General features: G+C 35.4%; 1 protein-coding gene across 1 annotated transcript in view; it reads right to left on the reverse strand.

Annotated features, from left to right (window-relative positions):
• Window positions 1-23,861, reverse strand: part of CHST9 (carbohydrate sulfotransferase 9) — a 74,148-nt gene that overhangs the window by 35,786 nt on the left and 14,501 nt on the right. The window contains exon 2 of the mRNA XM_007422487.4: window positions 23,639-23,835. Coding sequence (XP_007422549.1) covers window positions 23,639-23,738 — 100 coding nt within the window. The 5' untranslated portion in view covers window positions 23,739-23,835. The remainder of the gene's footprint in view (window positions 1-23,638; window positions 23,836-23,861) is intronic.

Here is a 23,861-nt window from a genome sequence, read left to right on the forward strand (position 1 = left end):
AAAAGTTTGCAAAAGGTCACCCTGCAATATATTGCATAGATGAATATTTTTACAACACCAAACTAATTCAAGTTGTAAGACACCAACATTTTCAGCAGCAAAAATTCTCCCTTCTCCTTCCTAGCACTCCTAACCCAGGAAAAGCAAAATGAGGGAAGAAGAGATAAAAATGGATCCTAACTATGGATGGACGTAACTACAGTACGGGTCCTCCTTTCCACTTTTAATAATGAAGGGCTTATTAACATAAGAAGACACATGGTGACAAAGGACAGATAATGTAGGATGTCATACTGTGATCTTTTCAATTCGAGCCAAGAAACTGCAGAAATGGCAGTGGATGGACTCCTGGAGCTGGCCAATGGTGTGAAGTACTTTTTCTTCCCATGACTTTAGGTCTGTGTTGAGATTCCAACTATCTGGGGATTTTTGCTGTCTTTTTATACTTTTTTTAAGAGACAGGAGTATAAACAATAACACCTGGCAATAGCTTTGTAGGACATCCCATCAGTGACTTGGGCATAACTTCAGACATGGACTCTCTGCCAGAGATATTTTAAAGTAAGATATGGTCTCTAACAGAAAACAGCTGGGGATAGTCTGATGACATCTTTGTCAATAATTTGGGAACTCAGATAATTGATCCTCTGCCAGAGATAAGGAATTGTGTCTAATGGACAAGACCTGGGATTGTCTGAAGTCATATCTGGTCAATAATTTGGGAATCAAGATAAGTGACCCTTTGCTAAGAATATTTTTATGGGAAATATTGCTTCTACTGTGCAGCTGTTGGTCCCCCCCTCACTTAGCAGGTGTTAGATTAGGGAACTCATGCTCTTTATCTTAATTGTTACAAGAGGAATACAGATAAAAGGCTACAGGTGAAAGTGATTTACCATACAATGATGCCATTTTCCAAACTCGCTAAGGAACTTTTTCTAAGCACATGTGTAGAGGAAGTGTTCAGTTACACACATATTGCTTCAGCTGGCTAAATAGTAAATATGTGCAAGGGGAAAAAAGAGTTGACATGACTATCTCCTCAACAATCTTTCATGGTGCCAATACAGGTGGTGGGGCTAACGCTTTTATTTTTTTCTGTTCTTCTGTAACTATTGAGGTTACTACAAAAATGCATATAACTCCTTTTATGTTACAATAATCTCATTTGGACTCCAGTACTGAAGCTCTGGGGAAAAGCAACTGTTTTTCTATGCACAAGCACATAATTATCTCCGGCATTATGACTATCTTAAAATCTGGTTTCTCTGACATCTGACTCCAGGGCTTTCTGTTTGAAAAAACACCATTGGACTAAATTGGGCCTCTGGTCTGCCTCAGCAGTCATTCTTAAATGAAATGAAAGCCCTAAGGACATACTCCCACAACCTCCATGTCCTCCTGATAATTTTATTAAACTACCTCTATTCTACTACTGTGCAGAAACTTTTTTACAAATAATACGATCCTTATCCCAAGTTTATCTATAAAAAGAAAAAAGGGAGAGGAGCCTTGAAGGGAAGAGGAAAATCTCAACGAGGCTTGTAAGATTAAAGAAAATAATAATATACAGTTATACAGAGAAAAAATGATAACTTAAATAAAATCATATAAAAAATAACAGTAATTTTTAAAACAGAAAATAGAGGAAGACAATAATCTAACAGGAGAAATTTCAACATATAAATGACAGAGAAATAAAATGTGCCACAAGAAGATAAATAGTGCAATGTATAGAATTTAAGATTAGTTTTGATTAATGGAGAAGCTAAGGAAAGGGCCCAGATCATGATACACAAAGGTAAGAAGTTTAAAAAATACAAAATGTAGCAAAGACCCCATAAAATAAAAGTTAACCAAAAGGAAGGAAGGAAGGAAGGAAGGAAGGAAGGAAGGAAGGAAGGAAGGAAGGAAGGAAGGAAGGAAGGAAGGAAGGAAGGAAGGAAGGAAGGAAGGAAACTTGTGCAACAGCCAGATCAGATTCCTGTCCTATCAATCTTGGGTTGCCAACTCCAAGTGAAATCAGTCCTGGAAGTTCTTTTCCATTGCATATGACATATACGTAAATATGTGTTCATACATATATACCTGTTAGGAACTACACTCCCCCTCAAAGGCAGGACCTGTACAAATGTAAATAGAGGGAGAATGCCTCAGCAGAAATTAAAATTAACTACTCCATGTACAGTAATTGACTGCATATGACAATACTTCTCTCTCACGCAGAAAAAAAGTTCTAGTATGGCCACATTCACTTCTCTCCTTCCAGGACAACAAAAGGGAGGAAGAAAGAGCCAGGGTGAGATAGGAGGAAGAGAAAGGAAGGAAAAAGAAAGTTTAGAAGTTAAGAAACAGTTAAATTTACTGGACAAACAGCTCCCCAAGCCATACTTAATGCCCACACTTAACTTCCAGAAACTTCTGTTATTTTCAGGAAATCTAGGGCAACACAGCCCCAAATTTCAGAATCTTAAACTTCTTGCTTGATAAGCATATCTGGATCAGACACTGGAAACAAGCTCCTAGTTCAAAATGTATTCAATATTAGGACTACTGTATTTGACTGCAAAAACCCAGACAACCAATAGATCCAATTGTCAAAGCACTGGCCAGGTGCCCAGGCAATTGGCTCTTTTACTTCTTTTAGATCCAGAGACAATGAACACACCAGTAGGTAAGGCAATTTTAAGCTTTATTGTTAACAGATTTAAACAGGAATATAAGAATTAGCATATAGAATTAAACAGAAATACACAAGCATAGTGTAAAAGCATAACATACCAAGCAGGATGATAAAATTCTTCCTCCATTGTTGGGAGCTACCATATGGCAACAGCAGAGACACCTCAAGATTGTCTAAATAAAACAGCTCCTAGTCCCAAGGCCTGTGTCCTTGTTCCAAGACTCAAGGGGCAATGCCAGGGTTTTTATCAAAGGGTGGCACTACAATCTCATGACTCTGTTTCCATGGTACCAAGAAGGCTGACCTTGACTAGATGTTGCACCTGCTCGTCATGTGAATCAAGAGCCTGGGAACTGTATAGATAAGCTAGTGCTTAACTTAAACAATCCTGAGATTGTTCTCTCCACTCCCCCCCCCACTTCTAAATAAAAGTGAAAAATAAGTCAGCTAAACATTATTTTGACTCAGAGTGAACTTTCTTAACATGTGCAGCAGGAATCAAAATAATGTCACCTAAACTCCTCGAAATAACAATGGTCTTCTGCATTGCCATTACAGATGGCAGCAAGGAATCAGGTTTTTCTGTATGTGTTTGTTACCAACTAGTGGTAAGCTGGATTTATTTAGCCCAGTTAGGGACCAATTCAATAGATCTGTAGGCACAATGTGAATTTTAATAAGACAGAATTGGATGGAAATACTTTGCCTTATCTGCATTTCTCAGCATGGGAAACGAAACTTGCTTTTGCTTTAGTCATTTATCATTTCAGAATATTTTTGCTTGCATAAATGTAGCCACAAACTCTTGCTTTTCTCACAGTTTCATTTAAAAGTGACTACCTGGAAAAGTACCTACCTTTGATTCCAAAGCATCTATTTTGTTCTTGCTTTTAACCTGAGTCTCTTTGCATGTTTCTCTCAAGCTAATCTTTTAACATCTAAAACAAAATATCCTTGTTAACACATGGTTTGCTGTCTCACTGCTTTAGGTATATAATCTAATATTAGGAATATATTGAATTGGTTTTAGGAATCCTTAGGATCCAATTACTCATTTAGATTAAAAATAAACACAACCTTGCATAGTTTCCTTATTCCTAGTTTTTATAAAATAAAATAAGAGTAATAAATTGAAACTGCTACTTTGACATTGAACGTCGGCTGAACTATTTTCTACTTTTTCCATGCAAGTGAGAGACAGTATAATCAAATAGTTCATAAAAATGAATTGGACAACAACTGATCTATAGTCTTTGGTGCACAAACTGTGCCCTTGAATAGGAATTTTATTTCTGTTCTAGTTGGAAAATGTTGATCAACATTCAAGCTTTAAGCAAAAATAATAATGTGTTTGAGAAAAATGTCTGGTTAATGATCCTTGCAATTGATTATTAGATCTCAACTCTGCTATATAAAATTCAGCAATGATTTTCTGTTCCAGACATGAACAAAAGCTGTATACATGTAACAGAAAGTATTTTAAAACTGAAAAAAATTAGAAATATGAACAACAATTAGATGCTTGTAGATTATCCAGATTGAAAGACACAAAAGTAGTAGTTCTGAAGCTTGAATCTTTGTATGTTCATTGATCACAAGCCCAAGAAAAGAATGAACAAGCAGTAAGAGTTCAAGAATGATGAGGCCAAGAAGGTAATGTTACCTAGCCTCAGTGATATGCTGGTAAATGTTTAAGAACTGGCTCCATTGCTGCTGCCCGCTAGCCACGAAACAGCTGATTGGTGTGCTAGGCATCATGGCTCAGCTCTCCACCAGCTTGCAGGATTCCCCCCAAAATTTAATAATTGGCTCCCGTGAGCTGGTTTGAGCAGCTTCAGGACACCAGTGGGCTTGCCTAAAATCTTAAAATATTTATGGTATGTATGTGTGTGTGTGCATATATATACATATAATATATACATACACACACACATATAGAAAGAGAGAGAGAGTGCAAATGAATGAATGAACGCATATGTGTTTCTTTATCAGGCAATTTTATTAGTGTGACATAAAGCAAATGGCACATGAATGGAATGGAATGAAATGGCAAATGACAAGTCCTGGACTGAATCCTTGGACTCTCTGGGGGAGGATTCTTGGGTTGGGAAAACCACTGCCCGTAACCCTGGAGAGCCAATAATATCCAGGGTACCTTGTAAACATACTGACCTGGATGGGCCAATGTTGATGTGGTCTGAAGCAGCTATATTTTCCTAGTATTGTACTCTTATTCCCTAGGGAAGACTAGATACTGATAGAAATGTTAAACATAACATATATGAGTTCTCTCACACAACTGTTTATGATGTGTAGAAAAACTTTTATGCCTTCCATTTTCATCCTTCAGACATATTTCTACATTTAAAGGTACTATTTTGTGTTTATTAGCAATTTCACTAAAAGATCAGATCAGTCTTTCACTAATTCAAAATCTACTTTCTAACTTTGATCTGGTATGGTAAATCAGAATCTGTTGCACCATGTGAAGTTCATTTAAATTGATTACTTCTTCTGTAGAAATAGCGCAAAGCAGACGCACAGGGTAATGAGAAGGAAGTGACTTTGTATAAACAGTAATGATGGTAAATCATTGAATGAACATGCTCATTGTGGCAGGGATTGCTCCTGGGAGGAGTGAATGAAAAACCTTGGGAATGTACGCCAAGAGTATTTAATCTCAGCAGTGGTATTATAACCCAAGTGTAAATGTCAAACCAGCTGTTCTGCTAGAACAAATCAGCACCTATAATATATTGTAAAGCAAACAAGTACCTATATCATGAAACAGCAATACAAGATCCTTCAGTGACAACAGCAAACACATCATTTCATACTTCACAAGAGAAAGCAATAATACATTTTATCGAGAAAACCATATAGATTTGTTGGCCTTCTAAAAGGACATTAAGACCCGGCTCTGCCAACTTGCATGGGAACCCAACAGGGGTTCGCAGGACTGGGGGTGGCTGGTAGCCTGAGGATGGTTTCTCTGCCTTTTTAGTTTGCATTGTAGTTTTAACTTTTTAGCTTGATTTTTAACCTTTTGTAGTTTTTTAACTTATATATTTTTCTAGGATTTTATAGTTTTTTATCTATAATGTCACCTAGAGTCACTTGTATAGTGAGATGAGTGGCATAAATAAATTTGAAAAATAAATAAATAAAAATAAATAAATAATACAGTGCCAGATGATGGGCCCCTGAGGTCAGATGGCACTCAACGTGCTACTGAAGAAGATCTGAGGATTGTTTGGAGTACTAAATATGTTTATCACATAGCTGGATTAAAATCTCCGGGACTGTTGCTAGCTGCTGATGTTGCCATCAAGGAAAAGAAAATCTGAAGCTGCAAAGACAATGGGAACATAGGACGTAGAAGCACAGATACAGAAAAGCTTAACATGGTGAAAGATGATATGAAGCCCAACATGGTGAAAGATGAAATAAAACAACTACAAACTGACAGGCAACAGCGAATTGAGATGGACTGGGATTGCGCACTTTCAGCAAGATCACAAAGTTTATTACTCAGGACATGAAAAACAAAGAATGAATGGCATTGCTTTCATAGTTAGGAATATAGCAAAAACTGAATAATATCAATTAGATTTTGTGGACAATCTTTTAATAAGACAGTTATCCAAATTGATGCTCCAACCACTGATGCAAAAGAAAAAGGGATTGATGAATTTTATAGTCAAATTCAACCTGAAATTGACAGAACATGCAAGCAAGATACCCTGCTTGGGTTTGGAGGCTGGAATATTAAAATAAGTGAAAATACTAAAGAGAAAAATGTAGCTCAACCGTATGGGTTATAGAACAGAAATAAAGCAGAAGGTGATTTATCAGTTTCTGGCAATCCAATGATTTCTTCACTGCTAACACAATCTTCAAAACATCAAAACGATGCCAGTGTAGATAGATATCACCAGATGAAGAACACAGAAACTGACTATATTACTGATACAAGGCGGATAAGAACTCAGTTAGCAAAGATGTAGTCAGGGGCTGATTGGGGAAGAGATCATGAAAATGGAAATTCCATAGTATGTCACTTTCCTCATGCAAACCATATATGCAAGTCATGAAGCCACAGCCTGAACAGAAGATGGAGAAACAGACTGATTGCTGATCAACAAATGAATGAGACAAGGTTGTATACTCTTTCCTTATTTCTTCAACCCATATGTTGAATATATATATATTAAGAGAAAGTGGATTGAAAGATGAGCATGGGACAGATGAAATATACCACAGACTAGTCCTAGCAATGAAAGCCTTGGAAAAGATATTCAGATTCTATGACATGTCTAGTCCTATAAAGATCAAAATTGTGCGGGCAGTGGTTTTCCCTGTGACACTCTATGGTAGCAAAAGTTGGACTTTGAAGAAGCAAAGAAGAGTATTGGTACTTTTGAACTTTGGTATTGGAGAAGACTTGTGAGAATACAATAGATAGCCAAGAAGATTTATTTATTTATTTATTTATTTATTTATTTATTTATTTATTATTAAATTTGTACGCTGCCCATCTCCCCCAATGGCTGACTCTGGGCGGCTCACAAAATCAAAAGCCCATAAACAATTAAAAATACCCCATAAATAATTAAAATTAATTAATCCATTAGAAATCAACTGTAAAAACAGACTCTATACATAAATACTAAGAACATTCAAGATGATGGGGGGCGGAGTTGTATGTGGTTACTAAGAGTCAACACTAACCTGATGACACAGTCAACATAAACAAGGCAATTTAACTTAACACAGGTATCAGGTGTAACTCTCCAAGGAAAGCATTTTGCAAATAGGTTATTACCACTGAAAAAAGTTTTATATACCTACAAATCTTAATTGATGGGGCAAGGGAAGGATGGCTTAGAACCTGAAGATGTGTATCTTCAAAAACAACAATCTGCCACAAGACTTTTTTTATATAAGCAAAGTGACAACACAAGTGATACACTTGCTTCACCAAATTTGATTATAATTTACCAGAAAATGATAAGAAAATGAATGTGTGTTCTCATAAAGATGGCATCTTTGAGTGCATACATAGGACCATTACTCTTTAATACTGTTGATAACATCTCTAGGGCATGGAGTAACTTCATTTTATTTTATTATATATTTATTAATAAATTCAACAGTAACAAAGTATTAGTGATATGCCAAACACTTCATTTCAAACTCTGAGTAGAAACTTTACAAAACATCTCATTTCAAGAGAAACGATATAAACCACATATATAAAATATAAAATGAATAATAAACAAAAAATGTAACAAGAACCTCTACATTTCTTTCTCCTCTTTTAGTTATATCTGTTGATATTCTCATTTCTCAGTTTTATTACATCTCATCTGTGGATTAAGTCCTTTTCTGATGAAGTCTGTATTTGTCTTCAGCAAAGAGAAGAATGGAAACATATTTCAATAATCATGTCAATTACAGCTTTCCTTGGGATGCATTCATGAAGCTCCTTTGTGAAGTAAGAGCCTACTGGCAAGAGTATAAGCAGATTGTTTTCTTCAGCTCCATGTTAATGAGGATGTTCAATTGGCTGAAGGATGACAGGATTGTGTTCAGTGTTCTGAGCAACTTATATTCCACTTCTCACGCTAATTTTAGTTCCTTAAGCTTAAACCAAGAGCTCACATGAGGACTAATCATAATCATTTTGATCAAGTGAGCACGAGAGATACCTAATTGCAATGGTGTACTCCCATAGCAAAAAAAAAAAAAAAAAAAAGGATCAGCAAATACTTAAGCTGTGCAGAACTGCTGAAAATGTAATGAGATGCTATCATGTTTAAAGAAATTGCTAGTAAAAAAAAAGTACATAATTACTATTCATAACTCCCTAACAATTTATTTTGTTTAAAGAATTTATACATGTAAATCACATACCAGTGCTCTTGCAAGGCAGAATGAATTCAGAGAACATTCTGAAATGATTAGGCTATGGTTAAGACTTTACTAAATGCATTTAAAGAAAAAGGTTTGAGCTATAGGGTAGGAATCTATAGGATGATATCAAATTATAATATTAAGCATAATTTAATGTAGATCCAAGTCATATGCTATACTAAGCCTTATTTGGATTTTAGGCTGCTTAGGATTCATATTTGCTATTCTTTGTCAGGTAGCAAAAAAGCAAAATCTAGTTTATTAATATTTTAATATATGTAATAGCAATGCATTATTACCATCTCTAGGCCTGCAAAAATTAAACACAGTATGACCTACCATAGGATTCTATTTATCCCCTTTGAGGCTATGTCTCTGTGAAATGTAGAGTTCTAGGACAAGACATATTTGTAATTCTAAGCATGCACCGTTCCATTCATTTCAAGGTGCTAAAATGCCCATAGTTATGGCCTTGACCACCATGCAGGCTTCAAGTATTGCTGGAGTTTTGATTTTAAGGAAATGAAAACTGAGTAAGGTCAGAAAGACTTTAAATTGAATCCAATGGAAGTTGAAGAAACAAAGTAGGTCTTCAAGTCAAGCTTGAACACTGCAGAATAAGGTGGGGTGCACTGGATTATTGAGGCCAGAAGGCTGGCTCACAGAATTCATGATCTTTGTTGTCCAAACACTAATGCTGGGAAATAAAGAAAATGAGCCAGTACAGAAAAGTAAATATGATTTAATATTTGTAACATGTAATAGAGATGACTGTCCTGACTGGAATATAGTAATTGAAGAATACAAGTTCTTCATAAGTAACAGAAGAAAAAGAAAAGGAGGAGAACTTGCACTGTATGCTGTACTGTATCACCTACTCAATAAGGCAGCAAAATACTAACAGGTAATAGAAAAAGCAAATCTACTCAACTCCTATTTTGGTTTAGTCTTCTTCAGCAATAAACATTAGAAAACTGTGAACAGCAGGATGAAGAGGCAAGATTGAAGTTTAATAAAAGGAGACTGACAGAAACATGGTCAGGATGTGTTTAAATTTCTGACTAAATTTCCAATAGCAAATAAATTTTTCTCTAGAATAGCAAAGGAAACAGCTGTATAGCTAAACCTTTATGTATTATCTTTGAAAAATTCTGGAAAACTGAAGTGCCAAGTGATTGGAAGGAAGCAAATGTCTTTATATTCAGAAATGGGAAGATCTCACAAATTACAGATCAACCAGTCTGACATTGATACATAGAAAGATCCTAGAACAGATCAGAAAGAGACAGATTTGTAATAAATTTACATGCAGTAATCACCAGAAATCAGGACAAATCTTGCCAGACTAATTTACTTTTTTAAATTGGGTTATTCCTTTAGTAGATTATAGGAATACTGTAATAATGTATTTCAGCTTCAGTAAAGCATTTGGTAAAGTATTCCATATTGTAGTGATGTAAGCTAAAGCTGAAGCAGGAGGAACCAACAATTCTGAAGCCAGACAAAATTATTATCTAAACATGTAAGAAATGCTTCCAACTTTCAAGGCTGAAAAGAAAAATTAAGAGTCCATTGACTCACAAGGGTGGGAAAAAAGGCCTGAGATTTATATCCTGGAGCTCACATTAATACCTATGTATGTCTTGATTCTTGTGATCTGTAAGATGCAGCTCTTTTTCACATCCACATTTTTTTTCTTGTTTGTAATAAAGCAAATTATCCAGCCAAGTCTATGAAGTTTTTGCTCTTGTCTAGGAACTGTATGCGGGCTTTTCTGGAGAGATTAGGTTTATTGCCATACCTGGTATGAAGTCTGATATTGATTAACAAGCTAGTTAAATATGGGCTGGATGACATGATAATTAAGTGGATATGTAGCTGGCTTGAAAACTGTCATCAGCTGGAGAGAGGTATCAACTAGGGTACAAAAGAATCAGTTTTCTACTGATCAAATTTTTATTAATGACTTATATGAAAAAGTAGAGGGAATGCTTTTAAAATGTTCAGTTAATTCTAAATTGAGTGAGATAGCTGATACCCTAGAAGACTCAAATAAAACTGAAAATTATCTTGACTGGTTACAGAAATGGTCAGAAAATAACAGAATGGAATTTAACAAACCAATGCAAAGTTCTTAATTTAGGAAACAAAAATCAAATGCAATGTATAGGATAGGATACATCTGGTTTGATAATAATACTGTCAAAGAAATATTGGAATAGAAGGTGATTGGAAACTGAATATAAACCAGCACTTTGATAGTGTTGCCAAAAAAGGATAAATGCATTTTTTTAAAAAGGTATCAGCACTAGAAGCATAATTTCCAAGTCATGGGAAGTAACTGTTTTACTTTAATCTATGCTCATTTCTGAGTGCAAAACTTGAAGGATTCAGAGCACAGGATGCTTTCATTTGGATTCCTACACTAGCCAGAGAGTTGGACTCAGTAGCCTAAATAGTCCTTTTCAAATATACTACATTATGATTCTATCCTGATTCTATTATTATTTTACAAAGCAATACTTGGAAGGAGAGAATAATCTATGGGAAAGAATAGCCACTTGAAAAATGTTCTTGGCACACATTGGCCAGGAAGCTGGGCAGAAAGAGAATGATTAGCTCTTAAGTTACTCAATTAACTCCACAGGTGAGTATGCACATGAATGTGGGTTTCCCCAGTCCAACTCCAATATTTTACCACTACAGTATACTGTTCTTGTATTATCTTCACTGGAAGGAAAGTACATGAGCTCCAGACTCTATCTCATTCCAGAAGACATGTCTGAAAAATAAGTTGGAGATCCAATCCTTGATTTTTTTTTTCTGCACTTATGATAGAGCAGCAACAGTAAGGAATATTCTATCATTATTCAGCACAACTCTATGCTACTGTCTGCAGAAGATAAGATTCTACAGTATCCTTGAACTCCTAGGATATTCCCCCAAAGAAAACAGGACTCTACTATTACTCAACTTTCAAACAGGGTAAGATGAAAAATGGACTCCTCCTCCCCCACAACAGAAGCCTGCCCAAGTATGCAAACTTCTTCATAAACAGGATAGAAAGAATTTGAATCTTTAACTTTTCAACCAACATCCAGACAACGGCCTTGAGTAATTAGCAGTTATTACTCTGGATATAAGCCCCTCTCTTCTCAGTCATGCTTGTGGTATTGAATTAAATTTCTATGTCATTTTTTTTTCCTGCTAGGTAACCAATCTTCAATTACATGGTACAGGTAGTCCTCATTTAGCAACCACAGTTGGGACCAGCAACTCAGTTGTTAAGCAAAGCATTTGTTAAGTGAAACTGTGACTGTGCTTATGATCTTACTTCATCTTTTCTTTGCTTTACAGACCTGTGCAGGTCGTAAATGCAAGAATTGGTCATAAAGTTACTTTTTCATCATCATCACAACTGCAAACAGTCACTAAGTGAGGCAGTCCATTTAACAAGGACTATCTGTAGGCAGGTGCATGGTCCTTACTGAGAATATATGTATTCATTGATTTTGGTCAGTGCTTGAGGGAAAGGATTTCATTTTTATTAGGAACCTATCAAAATGTGTAACTTTTTCATAAATGAAACAGAAATAACTCGAGATTTTTTAAAAAAAATAACGCATGGTAAAATATAAAATCGAAGAAAACCTGAACAACCAGGATTCTTGCTTCTACAATCCTTGCAGCTCTCAGGACCTGCAGTCCACTCAGACTGGGGCGAAAAAAATAATCTCCCAGCCTTTCACTGGAAAACAGAGTTGGTTTAGAGAGCTATAATTATCGGCGAATATACAGGATCCTAAATCCTACACATACTTTCAAATGAAGTACAAAGAAAGACAAGAAGAGAGATTATGATAGAGCATATTTCCCTTCTAAAACCAGTAATTTTAACTTCAGATTTACTAGATTCTGCTGAATGCTTTCTGTAGGGAATTTTTAAAATATAATAAAACATCAAAGAAAAAGACTGACTTTTTTGCTATATTAAGTAAAGGAGACCACTGGATCTTTTTAAGTAGGAATAACATAACTGAACTGAATATAAGAGACCAGCCTTCACTCCATATCCTGGACATTACTATATGGGCAAATAGCTTGTTTGTTCTATATAGAATTAAATTGGTCTTCTGAATATGCTGAAGTCACTTGAATCCAAAATTTCATTTATACAAATTCATAAGAGTCAAATAAGCCACCAAAGATTCACTTAAGCCACAGGTTTTAATATCAGTATATATGAACAATTTTACTGAAATTCTTTCATAGCACTTAAACACCATGTCTAAATGTTGTTGACTCACGTTCTATCAAGTATTACAGTAAATAATTACAAAGCCAATCACTTTTGACATATAAAGCTGAGAAGTTGTGTATTTCTTCTTTTGATTAAGAAAGCAAATAATCGGCAAAGATGGAGACTCACAAATACCTACAGTGGAAGAATGGATTATTAAACTAATGGACTTGGCTCAAATGGCGAAGCTAACAGCTTTAATAAGAGATAATACTGTTTCTAAATTTGCTTCCTCATGGCAGCCCTTCCTAGATTACGTGCTTGGGTTGGGAAAAATTAAGCTTTGATTGTGGGATTTAATGATTAGATGGTTTGTGCTGATACAAATAATGTGAATTAGTGGTAAGAGATTTTTTTTTTAATTTGTATTCATATCTGTATTGGAGATAGTCGGAAGTCACTTTCTGTTTCATCTTTCTACTTGATCTCACTCTTTTAGTTTTTGTCTTTTTCTTTTAGTTCTATCTTCTCTCTCTTCTATACTTTCTGATTTGTATTTTAATTGTATTTTTTATATATCTTAATAAAAGTTTTGATTAAAAAAAAGAAAGCAAATAATCATATAATTTAATCACTGCAATGGATGTTCAGCTTATTAGTGTGGATTAACAAGGCTCTGGTACAGAATAAATAGAATTTATTCCCATTAGAAACTAATGATTAAATAAGTTAGTCTGCATTAAAAAAAACCCTGCAAATATACTTTCTGATTCTTATACTTTCAATTTTTATTCTTAATTTCTGCCTAATGAAACAGTCACAGGTGCAGAACATTTAATTTTTTTTTTAATTAATACTTTTTACATTATTTTATTGTATACTTTAGTATATTCTGGAATTAAACAAACATAACTGGCAATAATTTATATTCATTTCTAAATGCAGACAAAGGCACTGAATCATTTTTCATTTCTCAAATCTGTTTGTAATCAATTTTTTCCCTAAATCAGTTAAAGTAGCCTTTTGCCTAATTGTATGACATATCTATCTTTCTACTTCATCGCTCTGATTTTTCAGATGGTATATTAGAAGAATTTTATAGAAAATTCTTAGTAAAATAATATAATGTTATTAATCTTATTTAGCCTTATTAAAAAGATAGGCCACATTCCTGTTACAATATGCCTGTTGTCTCATTTTAACAAAATTGTGCTGCTCAACTAACTCTATGACCTCTGATGAGCCTCTGACCATTGCTATAAGCAGACACTTAAATACATATTTTAAAAATAAATATAAACCTAATCACAGATTAATCTAAGCAATGAAAAAAGAGCAGAATGAAATAGAAATACCTACTAGTATTCATTATAAAACATATTTTCTAGATTATTATTTACCACTCGAGGCAGGATTAAGAAACAGGCATAGCAGAGATTCAAGGAATGTTCCTTATTATTATAGAGCAGCCTTTCTCAACCTTTTGACCCTGGAGGAACCCTTAAAATATTTTTCAGGCCTCGGGGAACCCCTGCACATTCAGGCTCAAATATAGGCAAATATAGTTACAAATTTATTATATTCATTTCATGTGTAGGCCTGTATATGTGCATTAACAGTATTCTTAAACTAAAAATAAAGAATGAAACTTACCTCTTCAATGTGAAACCCATATTTGTTTTTTGCTGCACAAATATCCAATTGTGGGCCAAACTTGAGATAAGCACACCCAGATTTCATCTTCAGCTGAAATAAGACAATTTCTGTCTTTGCTTTTGATGCTTGTTAAATAAGAAAAAGCTTGCTCATACATGTAAGAAGTTGAAAAGTGCAACAAAATGTTCAATGCCTTCCTATGAATGGCAGAATACTCTTCTTTAACCATCCAGAACTTGACTATGGGCAGATTAGTGAATCTCATGTTAAGAGTACGATCAGACTACAGCTCACAAAGTTCTTCCTCTTCCTTCAAAATGAAGTTCTGAGGCTGAGTAGAAGATGGAGAGAAAGGATCCCTCACCCAGTCATACATTGTGTTGAAAAGGAGGGAAAGTACTGATCAATTTTCTTCTGCAGTACTTCCAGGTGGTTTTAATTAGATTTGAGACTTCTTGGTATCCTTCCTCACTCTCAAGCCCAAGCAGCAGTAGAAACATTTCAATATTTCCTTTTGCAACATGATTTTTCCAAGCATTGTTTTCTTTTAAATCCAAGAATCTTGTCACTGGAAGTCAAAACATTTTCTCCAGTGCCTTGCAGATACTTGTTCAGCTGGTTCATGTGATGAAAGATGTCCACTAAGTATGCTAGTTTATGCAACCATTCTCCATCTTCAAAGCGCTCAGCAAAATGTGGAATACTATTTTCTCGAAAATACTCTTGCAATTCTTTCTTCAGCTCAAGCACTCTGTTGATAACTCTTCCTCTGCTGAGCCACCATATTTGTGTGTGTAACAGGAGACTTATGTGCTCTTTGTCACACAGTTTTTAAAACATTCTTGAGTGAACTGGTCTTTGTTTAATAAAGTTAACCATTTTTGTAGCATCATCCAGAACTTTTTTTATTTCATATCCAAGAGTTTTTGACACCAACATCTCTCTGTGACAAAACTAGTGTGTTGTGACAACAGCAGGATTTTCTTTTCTTACAAGAGAAATGAAACCTCTCATGGAGCTAATCATTGATGCAGCATCATCAGTACAGATGCCAACACAGTTCCTCCAAGACAGACTTCTTGTTTCCAGATATAAAGACAAAACATTAAATACATCTTAGCCTTTGCATGTTTCATGTAGTTCTTTGCAACAGAAAAAGTTTTATTGAATTTCACCATCATTTACAAATCTTGCAAATCCCATAACATGACATTTATTGGTTAAATCTGTCGACTCATCAACTTGGATAGAAAAGCTGCTGTTCTTCAGTTTATCACACAAAACCTCTTCAGCATTACGTGACATGTCATCAATATGCCAAATTATTGTACTGTTTCACAGTGGAACCTTTTCAATTTCTTGTACTGCATCTGGTCCTAGCATTTTTTTCACTATTATTTTATAGGCTGGCATGATTACTTTCTCACCCAAAGTATGACTTTTCCTTTGCTGTGTAATAAATTCTGCTACTAAATAACTTGCTTCTTGGGCTTTTTTACTGACTGTCATTTTATTAACAAAATGTTTGTTCTGTGATTCCAATAGCCATTTAAAATAATCAGAACTTTTACTTGTCACATGGCTGTGATTTGTAGTTAAGAGTCTTTTTAATTTTGCTGGAGTTATTACTACATTTGTAAGTTGTTTGCCACAGATGAGGCACAATGGAATAGGACAACTTGGATCACCAGTCCATGTAAAACCCATTGATAAATAGCTTTCATTGTAAAGACAGACTTTTTTTTTTTTAGCCCGTTGATGTACCAGTGCAGGGAAATGCTTGAGAAGATTTAAATTCTTCATTATCATTATCATTAAACTTATCACTACTGTCCGTTCTAGAATCCTCCTCTTGTCTCTCACACCTCCTCTTCAAGAATCACCACATTGGACCCTCAGACATGACTGAATAAACATGTATGAAATTTATTTAAAATAACGAGATAAAATAACTACAGGAAAACTGTAGGGAAAAGATGCAAGAGGGAGAGAGTGATGTCACAGAGTAAGTTGTGACAGTTGGATCAGTTGGATCAGTCCATTAAGTTGGATCAGTCCATTAATTTCTTGAATAATGCAATTCTCCGATGGCTGGTGTGGGTCTTCCGGGCTGTGTGGCCGTGGTCACCCCTCCCCCCAGATCTCTATAAATACCCACAGAAGGGTCACTTCACCCTGGGCACAGAGAGAACTGCTCCTGTCTGTGCTCCTGCTCTCTGAAGATGCCGGTCACAGGTGCCGGCGAAACGTTAGGAAACAAAACTTCAAGACCACGGCCACACAGCCCGGAAGACCCACACCAGCCATCGTATGCCGGCCGTGAAAGCCTTCGACAATACAATGCAATTCTCCCTCCTTTTCCTTCAATATATTCCTTCCTTCCTGCAATATATTCCTCCCTTCCTGCAATATAGCATTCATCTGTTATCAACGGTCTCCCCTATCTCATGCCAAAAATTAAGAATGGATTCAACCAAATAAACACAGTCCTACAGCACACTACCAGAGAGCTCAGAAAGAGATGTAACTAGTTCGGTCTCTGCTCATTACTACGAGAGCATGTTACCAGAATTTGAAATATTTTTTTAAATAAATCATGGTCTCCCAGGGAACCCCTAGTGACCTCTCATGGAACTCTAGGGTTCAATGAAACCCTGATTGAGAAACCCTGTTATAGAATAAGAGAACATTGAATGCCTACCAAAGTTTCTCTCTATTCCATTTTATACCAGACAAAATCAAGGTGGGGTTATTTTGAGTTTCTTTCTCATACTTTCCTCTTTCTCAGGCCTGAATAATCTTTTCTGAAACTTAAAAGTTTTAAAAGTTTTCTCATTCTTTCTCCACTGCCAAGGCAGGTCTACAGCCTTTCACATTATTATACAGTTGCATGCAAATATTTAGGCACCACTGGTCAAATTATATGTGTCAATGAATCTGTGAAGAAAAACTTTGCCAGATTCCAGTGTCTTCAAAGTTCCATTATATAACATGAAGCCACTCCAAGACTTCTCATGGTAGTGAAGCATTCTGCTATGTGAATCTTTCTGCCTCACATTTAAGCTCTTCAGAGAAGAAACGGATACTCTACAAGCTTTGGCTGCATTCAGACAATCATTATTAGAATGTACTTCAGACAGCCTTCAGTTTGTGTGTTCCCTTTCTTCTGCTTTAGGAACTCTATGAATAAATCACAAGTTTTCCTTTCTATTTTAGATATAGAAAATAGAGTACCATCTGAACTTTGGACTGCAATAGTTAGCTGATCAAGTCAACTTCATAAAATTATGCTTTAAACTTGGCAAGTTTCTGTTACACAGTAAAGATTAACCATAATTTCTCCATATTTGAACACAGTGTACTATAATGAAACAAAAATTTCTAAAATCTTTCTTCTGGCCTGGCTGCAGAATGAAATCAAGAATTATTGAAACTCATTTTCAGAACATTTTGTTCAGTATTAGTGTTTTAATTAAAGAAAAACTGACACCATATATAATCCAGTATAGTATTTCTATACTAGTATTAGTATTTAATTAATTAAAGAAAAACTGGCACCATATATACTCCAGCACAATATGACATGCTATTTTGTTACAGATTTATTGAAGGAGGGCATTCCCTGAAATTAAAAGTAAATCACCAAAGATTAAATAATGAATAACAAATGAATTATTTGATGAATGGTTGGTTTAGTAACATCTAATTAGTATTTGCATGTGTATTATTATCAGTCCAAATCAATCCAGTGCAGGATAAAGGCCTTTTCATTGAAGGTTATGGACCATAATCTACCAATCCAGTGTGGGTTGGTAGATGTTTTTTGACTTCCCAGTCTAGGACTGAGAGTGTACGACTGGTCCAACATAACCTACCTGGCTTCCAAGTTCTAAGCCAGGACTAGAACCTGGGTTTCCTTGCTCTTAGACCAACACCTTAACCAATATATTACACTGGTTTTCATATGTGTATATGTGTGTGTGTGCACATATCTTTAAATATGTATATGTATATAAATAGAAATCCATTATTAATTATAAATATCTCAATATCTGCTATATTTGCAAATTTTATTGAAAAGTTGTTTGCATCAGCCATAGCTTATGGTTGAAAGTTGATATTTTTTGTTGTTTAGGAACCTCTGCAATTAAGTATACTGTAGTATAAATTCAAGAAATGTATGACCTAGTAATGTTCAAGCACTGTACCTGTCAGGCTTCCCTTCCAGGCAGGAATAGAAATCTCAACTCTCCTGACATTGACCTGACTCCATGATTCAAAACTAAAGATGGAATCTGGATGGATGGATGGATGGATGGATCTACCTACCTACCTACCTACCTACCTACCTACCTACCTACTTACGTAGCTACTACTCATTCCAGGGTTTGAACCTTAAGTTTCTTTTTCCTGTCTTTCTGATGCAACAGATATTTTGGTGCTCTTTTCAAGGCTGGGGCCATAGTAGTAGCTGAGTTATGTTGACTTCTCACATATATCAGTTCTCTTGAGGATGGAAAATCCTAATTCCTATTTCACCAGCTTCCCTCCTAGCAGCATCTGTATATTTAGTTCAGCTTAACTACACATTTCATAAACTGAATGATCTAAAGCATTTCTCTATTTTTTTTGTTCCTCGCTTCCATTTCCCAAAACATACCCAAGTGAGAAATTTTGGGTTCAAATTAAGTTGAAAGTAACAAATGACTCAATAAACATTTTGCCCATATTTACTCTTACTAAATTCATTTCATCTCTTTGTATTAAATGGCAGTGGCAACCCCTAGTACAGATCAAAAGGATGGCATTAGTTCCATAAACTATTTTCTTTATAGTTGCTTTAAAAACAACAAGGATTTTAATGGCATTTTTCAAGCTGAAGTGAACTAGAATTATTCTGTGAAAGTCTTATAATTGAAGAATACCTTAAGGAGCCTTGGAAATGAATCACTAAGTTGCATTTCAAATTCTGGCTGACATATTTCACAGCTCAGTTCTAGTCAAATGACAACCAAGTATACAATACTGCATGTCTGGGTTGCAAATAGTATTTATGGAACTTCAAAATAAAAACAAAATGACCTTTGCTATTGTTGGAGCATTCTAGTGTTTTGTTGTTGTTTGTATGGTTATTTATTGACTTGTTTCAGAATAAAATAAATCTTATTAATTATACAATGTAGCATAGACTAAGACTGCAACATACTCTTGAGAGCCATAATGTTTTAAATTTATCACTACCTGAAATGTAAAAATCAATCAATGAATCAGTCAATCAATCAGTTCAAACCTCTTCCCTCAATACCCTGTAATCTGAATGTACAGGTGCAAACAGTCATTCTGAGTACGCTATGAGAGAGAGGAAAGGCTTTTGACTGTATGCATTTCACAGCTCTGCAGAGGCAGCTGCCTTATAACAGAAATCCTTTAAGAAGGTGATGATTTGACAATCTGCTGCCTTTTAAAAAACCTGAGCAAAAACAGCTGTTTAATAATCACTGAATATGTATTGTCTTCGAAGGGGCTGATCTGAAGTTCGGTCACTCCCAGCAAAAGTTAATTCTCCTAGCATGGTATATTATTTTAATCAGTTAGAAATATGGTAGACCCAAAGATGAATAGCGTTTTTGTAGGGAAATTGCAACACGCAACAGGCTGCTATTTGTTGTTTGCCATGAGATTTAACTAGCTGCATTTGTATTCACTGCTCAGATAACTGTACACAGGCATCATAATATTATAGCAAATTAAATACGTACAGTAGATAAGATAGATGTATCATACTGGCAACTGCAAATGCTACAAACCAGCAAGAACCCAATGGGGTGTTAATCATACAAGCTCAGATCCTGGAACAAATATCAGAGAATGTGGCATTTGTCTATCGCGTGGTGAACAGCAGCATTCTTTTACTGCTCTGAGCAAAAACTTTACTAGCTGAACATTGCCCAGTTATTAGGATAAGAAACTAATGTTTCAGTATTGAAACAGAATAACTTTACTGAAACGATATGAGCTTATGCAGCTATTCCTACTTTTACATTAATGGCATTATTTACACTTTAAACTATAAGATACTCTTTTGACTGAAGAAAGGCTAATAAGTATCATAAGAAAGAAATACTGCAGTTCAATAAACTCCTAATAATAATTGGTAACAATGATCAGGTTGTAGCCGCTCAATGTGCAATTCTTTGCTACCTAGAAGATACTTAAATAATAACTTAAACATTCCTACAACTACCAAATATTTGAATTGGCAAAAACATTCACTTACTAAGTCCTACTTTTATTGAGATTTTTCCCAGTATGCTCTTTAGCTTTCCATCCAGCTATATTCCTTTTTAAAACCTTCTATTTCAGTTATGCAGAAGACAGAAGCATTGTCTTCTATTCTAACTACACAGTTAATGATCATGTAATCCCATAAATTCTAATTAGTCAGGAGATTTCATTTCAAATCACTTATCCAATTTGACTCCTTTGAAATTCAACTGTGTATGGGTTTTTAGTTATAGATAATTAAATAGGGATACTTCATAACCATTCAGAATAATAAGAGGTCTACAGTAGCTCTCATCCTCTTTGCACTGTTGTTTTCAAATAATATACCAATGGCATCTACTGCATGTTTATGTTCAAAAGAAGGGCTTGCATTGCAAGGCTTTATCCATTATTTTGCTGATTTTGACCCCCTGTGAATGCTGCTGAAATGTGCATGTTTCCTCCACTCTGAAAGTAAAGTGTATTAAGTTTCTGAACAGATTTTAGGCTGTCGATTTCTCCAAAGTCTATGCTATTTAATGTGAGCTAATGTACATTTAAAATACATATGTCCTTGCTACAGACTTGTGCTGAATAGCTCATATGGATGTACATGTTTCTAAGGATCTCTACCAAGAGATACAAGCCACTGAAACAGGAAATTAAAAGAAACTTTTTAGAAAACCAAGGATTAATTATTATAGTGCACAAGAAAAATCTGCCATTCCAGAGGTTCAGACTAGGTTCAGGTCTTCAAGTCTTTGATAACTCCTGATTGGGTCTATTATTTATTGTCTTGATTTGATCTATGAAACCTTGTTGTTATTTCCTCAGTATCAAGTTCAATATGTTTCTAGGATCTTCCAATAAAATGTTCTGTCATGAGTGTATTCAGTTATACATTAATCACAAACTGCTTCTAACACAACTTCCACTGAAATTTAATTGATAAAATTACACTGCTACTTCTGACATTTTTAAAGTCTTTTAACACTGTAAAATCATATCACATTAGACACCAGAAATGAAAACATTTGTACAATTAAAATTACTAGCATATAATATAAAAAGGTGACACTAAAATTTATTGACATTTTCAGAATAGAGTTGTGTGATTGTCACTTCATACTCCAGCAATTTCCAGCAGGGCAAGAAAGGTTGTTCTGTTTGTTTGTTTGTTTGGGGTTTTATTACTGTTTTCCTAACTGGCCAATTAGCCAGCTAGAATTCTGTTCTGCTTTCTTTCTGTTAAAAAGAAAACAAAAAAAGGTTTCCTAAGTTCTTCCTTGGATCTGGGAAGATTTGCATAATCTTTAGTAGCAGTATTCAAAATTAAAGTTTCTTTATACATATCAGAGATACAGGTTACATGCATGTAACTACCACAAACAAACTACTTGGCTAGATGTGATTGAACACATTCCCTTTGGGAGAGGAAAAAGTCAAATATGGTTAAGCAATGCTACTTCCCCCTAAATTGAAAATAAAAAAATAACATTTATTCATTCTTACCTATGACTTTTTCTATGAGTTCTGTGTATAGCATTCCATAATACACTTTTTTGGTCAGGGGGATATTACTTTATGCAAACTTCTGAGTGGGGAGTGATCGATAGTATCAGTCCATTCATTGATGCTGTTGACATGAGTCTCTTTTGGCAAACTACTGTTTAATTCCCACTGAAGCCTGGGGCTTTTTATATCCTACTGTTTTCCAGGACTGAGCATTGCTTTTGATTCAAAGGCAAAAAGATGCTTTGGAGTGCACAGGCGCACAAACTCTGCACCTGTCTGCAGCTCCTTAAACCAAATGAGCCTCTTCCCAGGATGCGTAGCAACTGTGTAGTCCCAGAATAAAATGGATCTGCTTTAAGGAGTTGCAGACGGATGGACTGCTAAGCAATACTTGTGCTTAGCGGCCTTTCCTTCAAACCATTTGTTAAATACCTCTTGGTTATTTTGTTATATTTGTTACAACAAATCAGATTTATTTTTTTTTGGTGCAACCATTTTAGATATCTCCCATTTTTCTTGTAATAGTTATTGTATCTTCATTGATTCCTCCTCAATATTTTTTTCTGGATTCCTGTCTCTGTTAATATATATGTAGTCATAGAATACAGTTTAGTATTTTTCCTGAGCTTACTAAATTCAACTTTCTTGAAATCCAAGCATGTACTCCCAGACCATATTTTTTTTTAAATGCAGCCTTCCTCAGTATCAAAGCTAGATTCCCCCCCCCCCCCGCCCTGGAGGAAATTTCTAGATATTTGCAACTTAAATGTTTTGTTCCATGAGGATGGTGAATTTTTTTTTCAATTTTGCCATGAAATTGCAATTTCATTAACTTCAATAAAATAACTAATTTGATTATTATTATTTTTTTTATCTGTGCTCAGTCGTTACCAACTCTGCAGTGACTTCTTGGACGAGTCCTTGCAGTTTTCAAGGCAATTGTTTCAGAAGTGGTTTGCCAGAGCCTCCTTCCTAGGGCAGAGCCCAGCTGGCGAGCGCAGGAGGTGGGTTTCCATTGCTTTGTGCCCTTTTCGGGCGTGCGTGATTTTTCGCACTTACCAGCAACTGTTCCCGACTCCTTTTTGCAAGGCGCCGCCAGCATTTTTCCTCCCACCGGAGTGAGAGTACCCATTTATCTACTCACATGAGTTTTTTTTTTCGAACTGTTGGGTTTACAGGAACTGGGGAGGAAACAGGAGCTCACCCTGTTAACGCGAAGGCTGGACTCGAACCGCTGAAGCGTCGACCATTTCTGGCCAGCAACTTTCAGCGTCATTAAGCCGCTGCGCCACCGCGTCCCCCTCGATCTGATTATACTAAGATAAAATTAAGAAAGTTCTTGTTATCAGTATTAGTTATTTTACCTGTATGTTGGTCTTCAATCCAGGTTTGTAGATATGTGAAGACAATTAGACCTGCTACTCCAAACATCAGTACAGATACATATATTCGTTTCAGATTCATGGCCCTACTTTTTGACCAACTTCAGAAGACAGCATAGCTCACTTTTCAGAGGTTCTGCATACTTTTTTCTCCTCTTGTTTTTCTAGAAAAATATGATCTGGAAAGATACAATAAAACAAATTA

Source organism: Python bivittatus, unplaced genomic scaffold, assembly GCF_059951505.1.
Source record: "Python bivittatus isolate LINGU-HERP-01145 unplaced genomic scaffold, Pbiv_v1 ctg000840_np1212, whole genome shotgun sequence".
Lineage (NCBI taxonomy): Eukaryota > Metazoa > Chordata > Lepidosauria > Squamata > Pythonidae > Python > Python bivittatus.